A 15,329-nucleotide genomic window follows, 5' to 3' on the forward strand; every position below is an offset into this window, starting at 1 on the left:
GTGAAGAAAGCTGATGGTGCCCGGCTATCAAAAGATATAGCGTCTGGGGTCTTAAAGGCTTGTAGGCAAACAAGCGGCCATCTAGCTCAGAAACAGCAAAATTCTGACTTCTAACAACCCTACGTGACAGGGTAGAAGTGCCCCTGTGGGTGTCTGAAACCAAAGTCCTTTAAGGGAACAGAACGCCTTGTCATTCTCCCTCGGAGTGGCTGATGGCTTTGAACTGCTATCCTCTGGTTTGCAGCCCACTATGTAACCCTTGTGCCAGGTGGGCACTTCTTTGTACCTCATTACAACTCTACTTACAATATGCAACCATAATAATAACTCTTCAGAGAGCCATTATTTTGGAATATGCAATATATCGTCTCTTCCTATAGATCACCTCCACCGCAAATCAGGAGGACAATGGTAATTGACGACATGAAACATCATATTAGTTTAGAAACAAACAGTAGCATCTGGCGTAAAAGAGGAGGCGGGGGAGCGCTTACCCACACAGGTTCTTTCGTCGTCCCCTAGCACATACGGGTCAGTACAGAGACACTGGAAGCTGCCCTTTGTGTTCCTGCAGGTAGCGGAGGGATGACAGGGAGGTTCCATCAGATCGGTGCATTCATTAATATCTGCACAAACAACATAGGGATCATTACAACGTTTAAGGGGAGGAAAGGAAACTTTTCTAATTTCACACACAGGCCACCAGAGTTTCAATTTTGGATACGCCCCTTTCCACCAAAAAAACCCCCAATAACTATTTCCTTAGTGCTATCCTTTCTCTAGACCGAAGAGCAACAGCCCCTTCGCTTTTGTGTGGTATCTTCCTTGCTCTTCATACACTTAGAAAGGAACATATGTGTGGAAGTTTCCCTTGGTGCAATACACTTGGCCAGCTGATTCCAATTCGGGGACTTTTTGGCAAAGGTCTTAATTTCCAACTAGTCAGTTTCACAAATTGTGTATTCTGAGACTTTCATGTTGTGTCTGGTCCCAGTACTTCTTGCTCACACTAGCTCTTTCTAGCAGAGAGCCCCAATCCCAGACCTCTTGCCGTCTAAGATTTGAGATTGTACAACCTTTCAAACACCCGCTTAGCTGATGTTCCATAACAAGCAACTGATGTTTATGAATTTCCAGCGACAATTGATATTCTAATGCATTTGATATGATTTTATTCAAATCATATGTCTGGCACTGAGTGCCCATGGTTGTTAATAATGGACAAACAGATACGGCTTTTTCTCCCTGGGTAAGCATGAATGAATAAAATAAGGATTTGCAAAATTCTGTGAAGGATGTGGGAACCCTGGTGGCTTAGTGGTTACATGTTGGGTGGCTAATTGTTAGCTCAGCAGTTTGTAATTGGGAGAAAGATGAGGCTTTCTACTCCTGTAAAGAGTGACAGTCTCAGAAGCATGCAGGGACAGTTCTGTCCTGTCCTCGAGGATGGCTATGAGTTGGCATCAACTCAAGGGTAGTAAGTAGTAAGTTTGGCTTAATTTTGGGTGAAAAGTGCAGGAGAGACACCTCATCCAGACGTGGAGTGTCAGAGAATCTCCCTGAGAGAATCTCCCTGAAAGAGTTCACCTACTCACTCGGAGCAGAAGAATGAGTAGATTTAGCCAATGAGGCAAAACAGGGAAGTGGAGCTGGAAGTGAGGGTGGTGGGGGAAGACAGAGGAAGCGTGTCCCAAAAATAATATTTGAAGGAGGAGATTTGTGGTTTTCTTTTTTGATTCTATTTCAGTAAATACGTTACTCTTCTTGCTACTTTGTGCTTGTTTGTTTGATTAGCTCATTGTTGTTGCTATGGCACAGATATTGGACCAGGTGTTTAAACCTGGACTTCTAATCCTCAAGGAGCTGAGTGCAGTTACACATATCCCCCGAGTTGCCTGGGCCTCTACTTCCTAAACTGTAAGTGCAGAATGTTGTGCTGCATCTCCTGCTCTTCAGGTTTCTAAGTAACATAAAATGTTTCTTTTCTGGACAGTTTTGAAAAACAGCTGAATATCAAACGAAATGTCCAATGTATTATACAACCATGTTTTATAAATGTGTTACTAAATACGTGTGTGTTTGTGTGTGTGTGTGCGTATTCTTATGTATAGTGAGCTCTGGGAGCATTTGGATAAGGACTGGGCTGCTAACTTCAGGCTTAGTGATTCAAACCCTCCAGCAGATCCTTGGGAGAAAGATGAGGTTATTCGCTTTTGTAAAGATGCATAGTCTTCAAAATCTTTTTTTTTTCAAATAATTTTATTGGAGGCTCATACACAATACACACATGCATCCACTGTGTCAAGCACATTTGTACATTTGTGGGCATCATCATTTTCTAAACATTGTATGTCTGGCTATCAGCTCCCCATTTTTCTCCCTCCCTTCCCCATCCTTCCTCACCCACCCCCATGAACCCTTAATAATGTATAAATTATTCTTTTTTCATGTCTTACATTGACCGATGTCTCCCTTCACCCACTTTTCTGTTGTCAATCCCCCAGGGAGGAGGTTTTATGTAGATCCTTGTGATAGGTTCCCCATCCACCACCTTCCCCCTACCCTCCCTAGTATTGCTACTCTCATGATTGGTCCTGAGGGGTTTATCTGTCCTGGATTCCCTGTGTTTCCAGCTTTTATCTATACCTGTGTACATGCTCTGGTCTATCCAGATTTGTAAGGTAGAATTGGGATCATGATAGAGGGGGAGAGGAAGCTTTAAAGAACTAGAGGAAAGTTGTTTGTTTCATTGGTGCTATACTGCACCTGACTGGCTCATCAGCTCCCTGCCACCCTTCTGTAAGGGATGTCCAATAGGCTACAGATGGGCTTTGGGTCTCCACTCCACACTCCCACTCATTTAAATTAATATGATTTTTTTGTTCTGGGAGTTTGATGCCTGATACCTGATCCCATCAACACTTCATAATCACACAGGCTGGTGTACTTCTTCCATGTGGATTTTGTTGCTACTCAGCTAGATGGCCACTTGTTTGTCTTTAAGCCTTTAAGACCCCAGATGATATATCTTTTGATAGCCAGATATCATCAGCTCTCTTCACCACATTTGCTATGCACCATTTTGTCTTCAGCGATTGTGTCAGGAAGGTGATCATCACAGAATGCCAGGTTATTAGAACAAAGTGTTCTTGTGTTGAGGGAGTACTTGAGTAGAAGCCCAATGTCCATCTGCTACCTTCATACTTAGCATATAAATATATGTACATAGATATATTTCCCTATCATTATATATAAATATATTTATATATGTACATGCCTGTATTTAGACCTCTATAAATGTCCTCTGACTCCTAGTTCTTTCCTCTATTTCCTTTTACTTTCCTCTTGTCCTACTATCACGTTTGGCCTTCATTTGGCTTTCAGTAATTCCTCTCGGTTACATTGCTCCTGATCAAGCCCTACCAGGCATCCTACACCCTCCTTGCCATTGATTTTAGATCACTTTTTGTTCCCTGGGCCCTGGGTTTGTTAACACCCACTACCTTTCCTCCGCCTCCCCCTCTCCTATGTCCCCCGGGAACCATTGACCCCATTGTTTTCTCCCCTGGATTCTTTATCCCACCTATCTTATCTAGATACACATACAGAGATAAAAATAAGCACAAAAACAAGACAGATCAAAACAAAGCAACAACAACAACAAAAAACAAAGGCCTATAAATAGTTCCAGGTTTGTTTGTGGACTTTTAGGAGTTTTTTCCCCAAAGTCTATTTTTGGTATTTCCCAAGGACTTCATTGCTTTGCTCCACTTGCTGCTTTGCTGCATGCCCTTAACAGCATTTCACCCCGGTGTGGTGGGATCCGATGGAGCACAATTCCCACACTGCCTCCAGTGTTGTCCCTCATAGTGATATGGGTCAGTGAGGGATGTCTTGTTTCGTGGTGGGGACATTTCTATGGTCCTCTCTGTGCATTGGCTGCTCTGAGCAGGAATATCATTTTGGGGGCTTGGTGGGCCAAGATGTGTTCCACTCTCTCTCCTTCCCTCTTTGTTTGCTCTTGTGTGCTCTGATCAGATGTGCCCCGCTCCCTGAGCTATAGCTTCAGTGCTGTCCTCTGTAGTGCATTCTTCTGGGAGGGAAGGGGGGATGTACACATCTTCAAAATCTTAAGGAGTAATTCCATTCAGTCCCAGAGTCGCTGTGAGTCTGAATCAAGCTGATGGCATCGGGCTGGATAAATATAGGTATATTGTTAGCTGCCACCAGGTGTATTCAGACTCAATGCCACCTTAAGAGTGTATTGGTCTCCTTTTGGTAACCATAGGCTGGAAAAGAATAAACATGGACATGTACTGAATCTTTAGGATGTGCCAGACAAGGGGACTGCATTCTTTTGCTTTCAATTTTCAAGATACCATGTTACCACTGTTTCTGTCAACATGCTACTCTGTTATCTAATAACCAAAGGAGAATTCATACCTTGCCTAAGGTCAAAGATCTAAGTGGAAAACTGGTATTCATCACGCACAGGCAGGTGAGGACGCCAGCATCAGACGCCATGCTCTTCACCACCTCCTTTTCCTCACTCGCCCGTTGGCACAAGTGACAAGAGTATTAGCGTCTGCAGTGCCTGTGTGAACAAACGTTGAAGAAAGAGCATGGGCCTCCTTGCCCTAGAATTAACAGCCTGAGGAATGTGCAGCAAACCTCTATTGGATTGGAAAATCATGACGGTCCTGTCATTCGGGCGGATGTCACCTAGTGTAGTCACTCATGGTGTCAGCACTCCACCCCCATTGAGCAGACTGGCCTGCCTCCATGGACCCCTTTAATGCCCAAGAAGACCAAGGAGCCACTCTGTCCTCGCTGCCTCCCTTCCCATGACTCCCGGGAGCTCCCGCTCTCTCCCCTTGGCCCAGGTAGAGTGCCTACCCTCTGTGCAATGCAGTGGTCCTTCCTGATGCCGCCGCCCTTTCATACAGTTCCTCTTGTTGTGGTGACCCCAAACCATAAAATTTATTTTCATGGTTACTTCATCACTGTCATTTTGCTACTGTTATGAATCGGGCAACCCCTGTGAAAGGGTCATTTGACCCCCAAAGGGGTAGCAACCCACAGGTTGAGAATCACTGGTCTAATGGCAGGTGCTGCAGTCCACCTCTTGGGTTTATGGGGTTGTGGTTGAAGAGTTACCACACTGGACGATGGGTGAAGTCAGCCTAGCCAGCCTACTGTCTAGGTAGCCGGTTCCCCTGTGATACTGCTTCTATCACTGAAAACCCTCAGGAGAGTTTGCCGTCACCCCTCCTGACAATGTTAAGCACTGAGGTCTGCACCCCCTGTACTCTCTAGTGATGCCATGGAATAATGCTCCTTACGAAAGAGAAGCCTGCAAAATCTCCCAATTCCTGGGTGACTTTGTGCAAAGGCCAACACTCGGCTTACCTGGCCTGATGACTTTGTTTTTCAAGAAGAGCAACAGACTGCTTCCTCCACTCTCCGCAGCTAGCTCCAAACATCTGCACAGATGTTTCCATTTCCCTAAGCAAGCTTGTGCTGATTGCAAACCTTATTTTCCCTACTAGACAGGGAAACATTTATTTGTATTCCTTTATTGCATAACCTCTTGACAATAACGTTGTGTAAAAAGTCGCAGACTCATAGTTTTTATCTACTTTGAATTCACAACTTTAAAGCAGTCAAGAGAGGCTTATTACAATTCATTAGGCAGATTTTTCCTCCATCAGATTTCTATGTAGATGGATTTTAGTGGCTAAGTAGGATTTACATAGAGAACAGCAAATCTCCCTTGATTTTCTGTATTAAATATTCAATTAAGCTCAAAGCTTTCTTTTGTGCAGCCACAGACACGTTGAAAAGCTGATTTCATTGAGGATCAGTTTGAGTACTTATGTGCACATGAATTTACCATAGAAACAAAGAGTTTCTCCTCTAGTGTATTTAAGGTTGATTTTGTTTCAGTAATACTTGATTTGGAAATTTCTAGTGTATGACAAAGATATGGAGAAAATATTTGCATACATAAATGAACACATTTATATCATGAGTCTTCCCTCACTGAGCTTTATACTTAAAATATTACAATTTAATATCTAGAGAACACAGAGTTGTGTAAATAAAAGAGATAATCTCCTCTCCTTTGCTTTCTCATCTCACTCTGCTGAGATAGCCAACATTGACAAATGTTTCTGTACTGACTCACCTCTCTCGATGTTCACAAAAACACTTAGGAACCGTGGAAGCATAAATGATTGTCACCACTTTAGAAAATCTAAATGGGGTTCATTTTATACATTACTCAGTAACGTGCATTTTACTTAGGGACATATTATGTGCAGTAGTATTTCAGTCAACATACCCTCTGCTGTTGTGTCAATTCTGTCTCACACTTATGCTCTGGGGCAGCGTAGAAGTGTTCTCTCAGGGTTTGGGGGGTGTGATGTTGATGGGAACAAAAGTCTCATCTTGCTTCTATAGAGTGGCTGGTGAGTTTCAACTGGTGATCTTACAGCTAACACCCCAATGAATGAAGCAATGCCACTGGGGCTCCCTCTGGAAAATATGCATAGTTCATGTTTATTTCATGGAGTCAGTGCATGGTGTAGTTAACATGGTTGGCTGCTAAGCTAACAGAGGTCAGAGTTCACTGAAAGGTGCTTCAAAAGAAGTCTAGCGGTCTTCTTTGAAAATGGTATAAAATATGAAAATAAAAATACTTCATGAATGATCAAGTGTTCACAAGGGTGGGAGGGGAGGGGAGGGAGGGGGAAAAAGAGGAGCTGATACCAAGGACTCAAGTAAATAGAATATGTTTTGGAAATGATGATGGCAACATATGTACAAATGGGCTCGATATAATTGATGTACAGATTGTTATAAGAGGTGGAAGAGCACCCAATAAATTATTTATTAGATAAAAATATCATACATGAACGCAAAAAGTCATTAAAAAGAGCGGAAAGAAGTAAAAGACCAAAGTGTATATCAGGTGGCTCTGAAACCCGGTCATAAATAGAGAGTCGCTAAAAGCACATGGAAAAACATCAGTCTGTGTTAATTTATTCATTTCGTCCAGGTTGAAAATTGCCAGTCTTTCATAATAGTACATTAGTATTTTTAAAGTAGAAAAAAAAAAAAAAGACAAGAAAACCTAGTCACTGAAATTGTGGAGCACAAGTCTACTCGCACGCACGAGGGGCCCTTATGCATTGGATTCGAGCCCATGACAAGAGCTTACTTGTTTAGTTTAAAAATTCAGTATAACAGTTTACAGCATGTATTTCCCATAAGTTAGGACATACCCCCTTGTAGACAGATATTTAGTTTCTTTCTTTATTTGTCACAAGGTCACAACATACATTGTGATGCATCTGTCTTTATCTACTGCCATAAGATTTTCCCATGAAAAGCAAAGATTCACATGTATTTCAACAATATATTCCTGCATATCATTTTCCTAATATTCTCAACACCGTTGGCTACTATAGTCCTTGTAAATTATAACTAAATGTGACATAGTGCTCATTAACGTTTCACCTATGGTATCACTGGTAAGACAAAACAGCTCTCATGTGTTTATTTATTTTCTTTGCTTCGCTTATCAATTATATATACTTGGCACCCATCCTTGGCATGTATTGGAAGAACATTCAAGGGAAAAACAAAACAAAACCCCAAGCAACAAAACATACATGCACACACACACACAATGTTTGGGGAAGCACATTTTCTGGAGACTAGCAAAACTAATTATCAAGTACAAAATATGATAGCATGTGATATAGGCAGCATATGCAGCATAGCAGTGGTTTGTCAAGGGGCCCTGGTAGTGCGGTGGGTTGTAAGTTGGTCTGCTAGCCACAAAGTCTATAGTTCAAACCACCACCTGCTCCATGCGAGAGATACGAGGGTGTCTGCTCCCACAGAAATTTACAACCTTGGAAATCCTGAAGAGCAGTTTTTCTCTGGTGTCTAGGAGCCCTGGAGCTGTGGTGATGCTTTGAGCTGTGAGCCACAAGGTCCACATTTCAAAGCTACCAGCCACTCTGGGGGGAAAGACAAGGCTTTCTAATTCAAAGAGTTACAGTCTTGGAAACCTACTGGGGCAGACCACTCCATCCTACAGGATCACTATGAGTTGGCAGTGAGTTTGATATTTTTCTGTTTAAATAGTTTTATTGGTATATAATCCAACTATCATACAATTCAATAGTTCAATCATGTCAAACTTGTTTTTATTAAAATATATAAGCTGTGGTGGTGCAGTAATGACGTCTTGGTCTGCAAACCAGATGGTCAGCAATTTGAAACCACCAGCTGCTCCGTGGGAGAAAGACGAAGTTTTCTACCCCCATCCCCCCACCCCCCAAAGAGCTACAGTCGTGGAACCCCACAGGGCCAGTTGTGCCCTGTGCTACAGGGTCGCTGGGAGTCACACTAGACTTGAAGGCAGATGGCAGTGGCGGATTTAGCTCCCTTGTCATTAAAAGTTCTTCTGATAAAATTATACACCAAGGCGGCTTATTATTTTTTAACTGAAAGAAAAATACTCAAGTGGGCTCTTTCTAAATCTTCAGGTGGTGAAAACAAAGGGCAATCATGGCCACTTTTCAAAGCTGTTTATTTTTTCATTTATTCTGTTGTGATGCTGCTGTAATTCCTTCAAGACATGTCTATATCCTACAGCATAGCGCAGGATTTGACACTCGATAAATATTTGTTGAATGAATGCCTTCAATTTATTCTTCATGACCAGTTCACATACTGCACCATAGGGGACAGATTTGTAAGATAATAATGGCCATTGTTTTAAACACTACCTATGTTAGTATGCACCTTGTTTTATGCACTGTGTATTTCTTAATTAAAATCCTTGTTTTATGCACTGTGCATTTCTTAATTAGCTTAAATGAATAATAACTGAGGTCGACATCATTTCCATTCTCATTTCCTATTTGAAATCACAGACCCACCAGAAGCTGAGACATTTTTCTAGACCAAATAGCAGTGATGAGTTCTCACTCTCTTGTGGAAGGAGTTGCAGTGGAAGCCTGGTTCAAGACCGCCTGCCAGAGAAGAAGCACTCCGCGTGGTCAGTGAGCTGCATACTTGGTAGATGGAGGGATAGGGAGTTCCAGGCCCAGAGAATGCATCATGTCTGAGGACAGAACTGGGATGGAAATATGGGGGCGGGGTTGGGGCAGGGGTGGTGAAGAATGACAGGCACTGCACTAGGGAAGGTGAGAAAGAAATGGGCCCTCCAAAAGTTCTAGACTATTTACTAAGGCTTTTAATGGTTTCACAGTGTAAATGTATAGCTGCTGAAGAGTTGGTGTGTTTTTTTTCATGCAATAACCAGAGTTGGATTCTGCAGGAGTCATGAAGAGGCTGTATTTGTAGATCAGCAAATGGAGAATAAAGAAGGAGACACAGGAGGATGAAAGCCCGAATGAAGCACGTCAGCGGCAACAGAGAAGGAGGCACTTAGGGTTAGTCAACAGGGCTTCTCAAACCCTAATATACACAAAATCATTAACAAAGTTCAGATTCTAAGTGGTTTGTGAGGAGCCCGAGAGCCTGCATCTACGACAAGCTCCCAGGTGATGCTGGCCTAGCTGGTCTGTTGACAAGATCGTGCACATGACTGCTGGACATATGGGGGAATGGCCTTGGTTCCTATGTAACACTGGCTCACAGATGGAACTAAGAACTGTTTCTGGTTGCATGTTGCAAAAACAGACTGGGCATCCCTTATACTCTTCTTAAAGTCAGCCTGCCTGTCTAAGCATTGCGCTATTTTAACACCAGTCCATATGGGATCAAATTTACAATACGTAGTTGAAAGATGAGAGAGCATCCTTATGGGGCAATGAGTTTACTATTAAGAGAGGGTAATAATGGTTGTATGGAGGGTGAAAAACCCTTTAAAGGATAGAGTGAGAGGAGAGGATTGTGAAAAAACTTTCTGAAATAAAAGGTTAATTTTGATGGCATTCTTAAATTATCTGGAGGAGGCAGGGAAGCTATTCCAGATATAGTAGCTAGTGTAAGTAATGTCATATAGGCCAGAAAGTCACAGAGTGTTCAGAGGGTGATAGGTAGGTCAGTGCAGATGGTATAGAGGATATATGGGATTTTCCTATACTTGTATACTTCTTAACTTTTACTTTCTTTTTGTACCACACATATCCCTGCGAATAGAGCATTTGAGTCATAAATACCTAAAATAAAAGTCTCTCTCTCTCTCTCTCTCTCTATATATATATATATATATATATATATATATATATATAATATCTAGACATTCAGGCAAAAATATGTAAGCTGTACAAATGAAATGGATACCATATGAAGGTTTATTAAATATAAAACATGCAATGTACTAAGCCCTGAAGTAAACACCATGTATTGCTTGGTTGTGCTGCCAACATTAAAATCAAGGAAACTTGGATAAAGTGAGCATTTCAATGTTGCACAGCCACTAAGCTAAAACAACCCCCCAAATTTCCAGGTTTTCATATTTTTCCACTAAAGAATGAACTACTGAATGTAATGATGAGGAGTAATTAAAAAGACAAGTCAGGGGTAGTAACAAACGCATACAGATGCTGCCACAATTTGCACAGCAGTTGGGTCCTGAAAATTCAGGCTTCTGAAAAGTGAAGCTCTTGGATGTATGCCCTTGACCACTGTTCTCTGTATCCTTGTCTTCTTGGCAGATTTTCTTTGTCTATTATTACTCACAACCAAGTTAAAAAGCAGTGTTTGGGAATATTTAGCCCACCTCTTACTGGGGAAATATGGGAGTCTGAAGATTTAGACCAAAAGCTTTCCCAATTTAGGTTTGTGAGATATTTCAGCAATCAAGGCCTTCACATATGTAACTGGCTTCTGCTCTATTTGTTTCCAGTGGGTTTCATGTGCCATTAATGGCCTTTAAGATTATGTCCTAGATATAATTCCCAAGCCAGCTACCTTTATTTCTTTGCATTCTCATCTATTCTACCTTAATTTAAAATGAGCTTAATGTAAAGTAGTCCCTGGACAGTGCAAATGGTTAACCTCTGGCTAGTAGCTGAGAGACGCGTGCACAGTCAGGGGAAGGAAGGTTAAGTCTAAAAAGAAAAGACAACAGTAACAACAACAACAGGCCCAATGATTGAAAACCTCATAGCGAACACCTCTGCTCTGACACAGAAGGTCCCCAGTGATTTACAGTTGATAGTCGGCTTCTGGTAGTTGCCACAGGATTAAGTCTGAATGGATCTTTTGGGCTGCCTTTCCCAGTCTCATTTCCTACAATTCCAAGTCTAGAAGAAGGTGATCTTGCAATCATTCAAAGAAGAAAAAAAAAAAAACCCTCCATCTATTTGTTTCTATTTCTGTTAGTAGTTAGCTAATGTCTCGCATGAGTTTATCTCTTCTAATATCATATTAAATTTAGATCATAAGAAGTTGCATATACTATGGTCTATTTCTGATTCCAAACTGCTGAATGAATAGAAATCCAATCTTGGCAGGCAAATGGTATTCCTTTCAAGTCATTGAAAGTAGATTTAAATGCATGTTTCCTTTGTTGCCCGGATGGGTAATCATGTTTTCTGCTTCTCATATCAATTTCTTCACTGCCCATCACCTGAGCCAATGCCATGTTTTAAAAGATATTTGTATTTGTTTTATTTTTTATCTGGACTAGTTAGGCGACACTAGCTGCTGTACCAAACATATCCTGAGACTGAGGATGAAAAAAATGGGTTTGAAAATCAAATCAACAGGGCAAGGGCATGTTGTCAGATCTTAACGTCTAAATTCTTAGAATGTGTCATGGAATGCATTGTGTCCCCGTAACTGTGAACTTGACTTTATTTGGAAACAGGTCTTTAAAGATGTTATCAGTTAACAAGAGGTCATATTGGAGTAGGATGGCTCATAACCCAGTCTAAGTGACTCCTTATAAAAGAGGCAGACAGGGAAGGAAAATCGTCAGAAGGTGCATAAACGACATGCCGAAGGTGCATCTGAAAGTCAAAGGATTCCTCACTATCCAACTGAGTAAGATTAGAAAGCATCTTCCCTGAAAACCTTCAGATACAACAGGGTCCTGCTCACATCCTAAATTGGGGCGTCTAGCTCCAGATCTCTGAGCCAATACATCTCTGTGGTTATAAGCCACTTCATTTGTGGGAGTTTCTTATAGCATCCCTAGGAAACTGATAGCCGTGGAAAACATTGTTATGTTTTGTTTCATCTCAGAAATTGGCTCTGTAAGTTCTTTACTGCAAACCTCCTCTAGATGTTATTTCTTTTTCCCTTTCATGGCTCCGCTACTTCACCTTGCAGTCCTGTTAGATGATCGCGACTTTGAAGCATCAATCAAGTTTCATTATCTAGACAGATGTCAGTTTGGGGACATAGTTAACTAATGAGGTGTGTTAGTCCAGGTAGACTAGAGAAACAAATCTAGGGAGACTCATATGTGTGTATAAGAATGAGCTTTATATCAAAGAGTAATTGTATATTAAGAAAACATCCTGGCCCAGTCCACATGAAGACCATAAATCTGATATTAGCCCATATGCCCCATACCAGTCTATAAATTCCTCTTCAGACTCATGCAACACATGCAATGATGCCAAATGCAGGAAGATGACAGCCTGTGGGTGAAAAGTCTTGTGGATCCAGTGGTGGAAGCATCTCAGCGCTGGAGTGGGTCTCCACGTGGTCCCGCCAGTTCCAGAGCTCTGGCTCCATCAGCATAGCTCCATGTGACTTGTCCACAGGAATGTCTCACAGGAAGAATGTGTCCTGCCTCCAGAGAGCAAGACAGGAGTTCCCAGAATCCTCAGGATAAGACCATGCCCAGACAGAGGCCTCATTGGCTATGACCAGATTGACAGGCTAAATTCTACCCCTTTGTTCAAGTTGACAAAAGATTATGTAACTCCCACATGAGGGAATAATTTATTTCCATGACCAAAACCATTCCTGATGATATAATTATGCTCGGATGCTTTTTAGTGAATGAATATTTATTCTTAATGTCCATTTGAAAAGTAAAGATTTTTATTTCTGATAATAAAATAACTTTTTAAAAAAATACACGTTTCTGTAGATAACTGACCTCTACAAGTGGGAGGCTGGAAATCCCATCCTTTGTCTGTGCACGTGATTTGTTCTTGTCCGTGAAGCTCGTACCCGTGATGGCAGGAATACACCAAGGCGCGCTTTCCCGATGCGTCACAGCGCACGAAGTCTCCATCGTCCACGTTAGCGGGGAAAGCACACGTCTCATCTATGTAGGATTGAGATGTCAGAATACATTAAAATGCATCCATTCATTTCCTCCCTTTTGGATTATATCCCATCCTTCCTTGGCTTCCCAAGAATGTTGCTTCAGCAAGTGTCTCCCTTGATAGGTTCTTTTTCTATAACTTGGCAAGCACACTCAGTTCTCTTTCAATTAAGTTCGCATGCCAGCCTCACCTAGCTGCTTTCTTGCAGCACAACGTTCTGAGATACTTGTAAGTACTTCACTCTAATTCTTCTCTTCCTACTGTCTCACAAATCAGCCCCTATCAGGGTTCTACTCCAAATTCAACAAGATTTGGATATTAATAAGTTTAACAATGGCTTCATTGCTGCTAAACGTGATGGATACTTCCTCATTTATTTGAGTATACTCAAATTTATTTGAGTATACTCAAATTTATTTGAGTATACTCAAATAAATGGTGCAGCCGCTAGTGGAAAGGCTGGAGGTTTCAGTCTAAACAGAGGTGCCTCGATGATGCTGCAATCAAGTCTCATTATCTCGAAAGAGAATTTGTGAAAAACCTGTCATTAAAAACCTGTGGAGCCAAGTTCTATTCTCACACACACGGGATCACCAAGAGCATGTGTGAACTCAACAATAACTATTTTTTCGCTTTAAAAGCATTCCAGACTAGAGGTATTCCATTCTTCACACACTTGCTCCAGTTAAATTCCCTAGAAAAGGCAAGCCGCTAGCTTCCTTCCAGCTCCACGGAGTCCTTTGTGGTGTCTTTCCTAACTCTTTATCACCTGCCTCAACTCCACCTGTGTAGATGGGTTCCGTTTTCAGTCCCACTTCTCCTTTCTGTATTCACTCCCCAGGTGGTTTCTTCCACTTTCTTGGCATTGAATACAATTTCTATACATGGTTTGAGGGGGCTTCAAAATGTTGTGGAACAATTCTATTATCTTTTAATTCCAGCTTTCCATGAACTTCTTGAAATCACCTCATAGTTATGATAAAGTCATAATTTGTATGTGTTGTTTGGAATTTATCTTGAATTCTACTCTCTGATATATATATATATATATATACACATATACAGATATATGTTGTCTAATAAGTACCTAAAACCTAACAAATACACAAGGAACTGAAAATACAGGGAAACCAGGGCGGATGAGCCCTACAGGACCAGTGGTGTGAGTGGCGAAACAGGGAGGGTAAAGGGAGAATGGGTAGGAAAGAGGGAGCCGATTACAAGGAACTATATGTGACCTCCTCCCTGGGGGACAGACAACTGAAAAGTGGGTGAAGGGAGACGTTGGACAGGGCAAGATATGACAAAATACCAATTTATAAACTATCAAGGGCTTATGAGGGAGGGGGGAGTGGGGAGGGAGGGGAAAAATGAGGACCTAATGTCAGGGGTTTAAGTGGAAAGAAAATGTTTTGAGAATGATGTACAAATGCGCTTTACACAATTGATGTGTGTATGGATTGCGATAACAGTTGTATGAGCCCCTAATAAAATGTTTTAAAAAAAAACCCCAAAACTTGAATCTTCTGTTCCATACTTATTTTCTTCAAAAGTGAACTTTTTCAATAATCAGAATTCTACTTTTCCACTTGTTTCAGGATGAACCTTATAGTCATCATGACTATTCACTTTTGGCCACATTCACATTTAATGAATAATAAATCATATTGAGTCTGTTTTCAAACCATGTCTATAATTTGGCCACCGCTCACTACTTCTACAGCTACCATTTAGAGCCCAAGCCATTCCCATCTCAACTATGGAATAACTATGCAATAGCCCTCGACTCTCTTTCTGCTTTCACATGTGCTCCCCCACGTCTCTAGTGGATTTTAACCTGTAGCCAAAGAGATTCTTTTAAAATATACACCAGTTTACACCCCCCCTGTAGATTTGTGTTCTATTCAGAATAAGAGAGAGTAAGTCCTTACAATGGCCATATGATCTGTCACTGTTACTTTTCTGCATATTTTGCCTTCTTCTCATTCCCTACTCGTTTCATTGCAGCCAATTGCAATTGACCTTTGATATTTTATTTTTTCGAGCTATTGT

General features: G+C 41.4%; 1 protein-coding gene across 1 annotated transcript in view; it reads right to left on the reverse strand.

Moving 5' to 3' along the window:
- The window catches only part of TPO (thyroid peroxidase), a 183,442-nt gene that overhangs the window by 35,681 nt on the left and 132,432 nt on the right, over positions 1 to 15,329 (reverse strand). Inside the window, exons 12-13 of the mRNA XM_004709831.1 lie at positions 13,106 to 13,276; positions 495 to 626 (exon numbers count right to left, since the gene is read on the reverse strand). Of these exons, the coding sequence (XP_004709888.1) occupies positions 495 to 626; positions 13,106 to 13,276 (303 nt within the window). The remainder of the gene's footprint in view (positions 1 to 494; positions 627 to 13,105; positions 13,277 to 15,329) is intronic.

This window comes from Echinops telfairi, unplaced genomic scaffold (assembly GCF_000313985.2).
Source record: "Echinops telfairi isolate 266 unplaced genomic scaffold, ASM31398v2 ScPeMD7_3509;HRSCAF=4178, whole genome shotgun sequence".
NCBI classification, from domain to species: domain Eukaryota; kingdom Metazoa; phylum Chordata; class Mammalia; order Afrosoricida; family Tenrecidae; genus Echinops; species Echinops telfairi.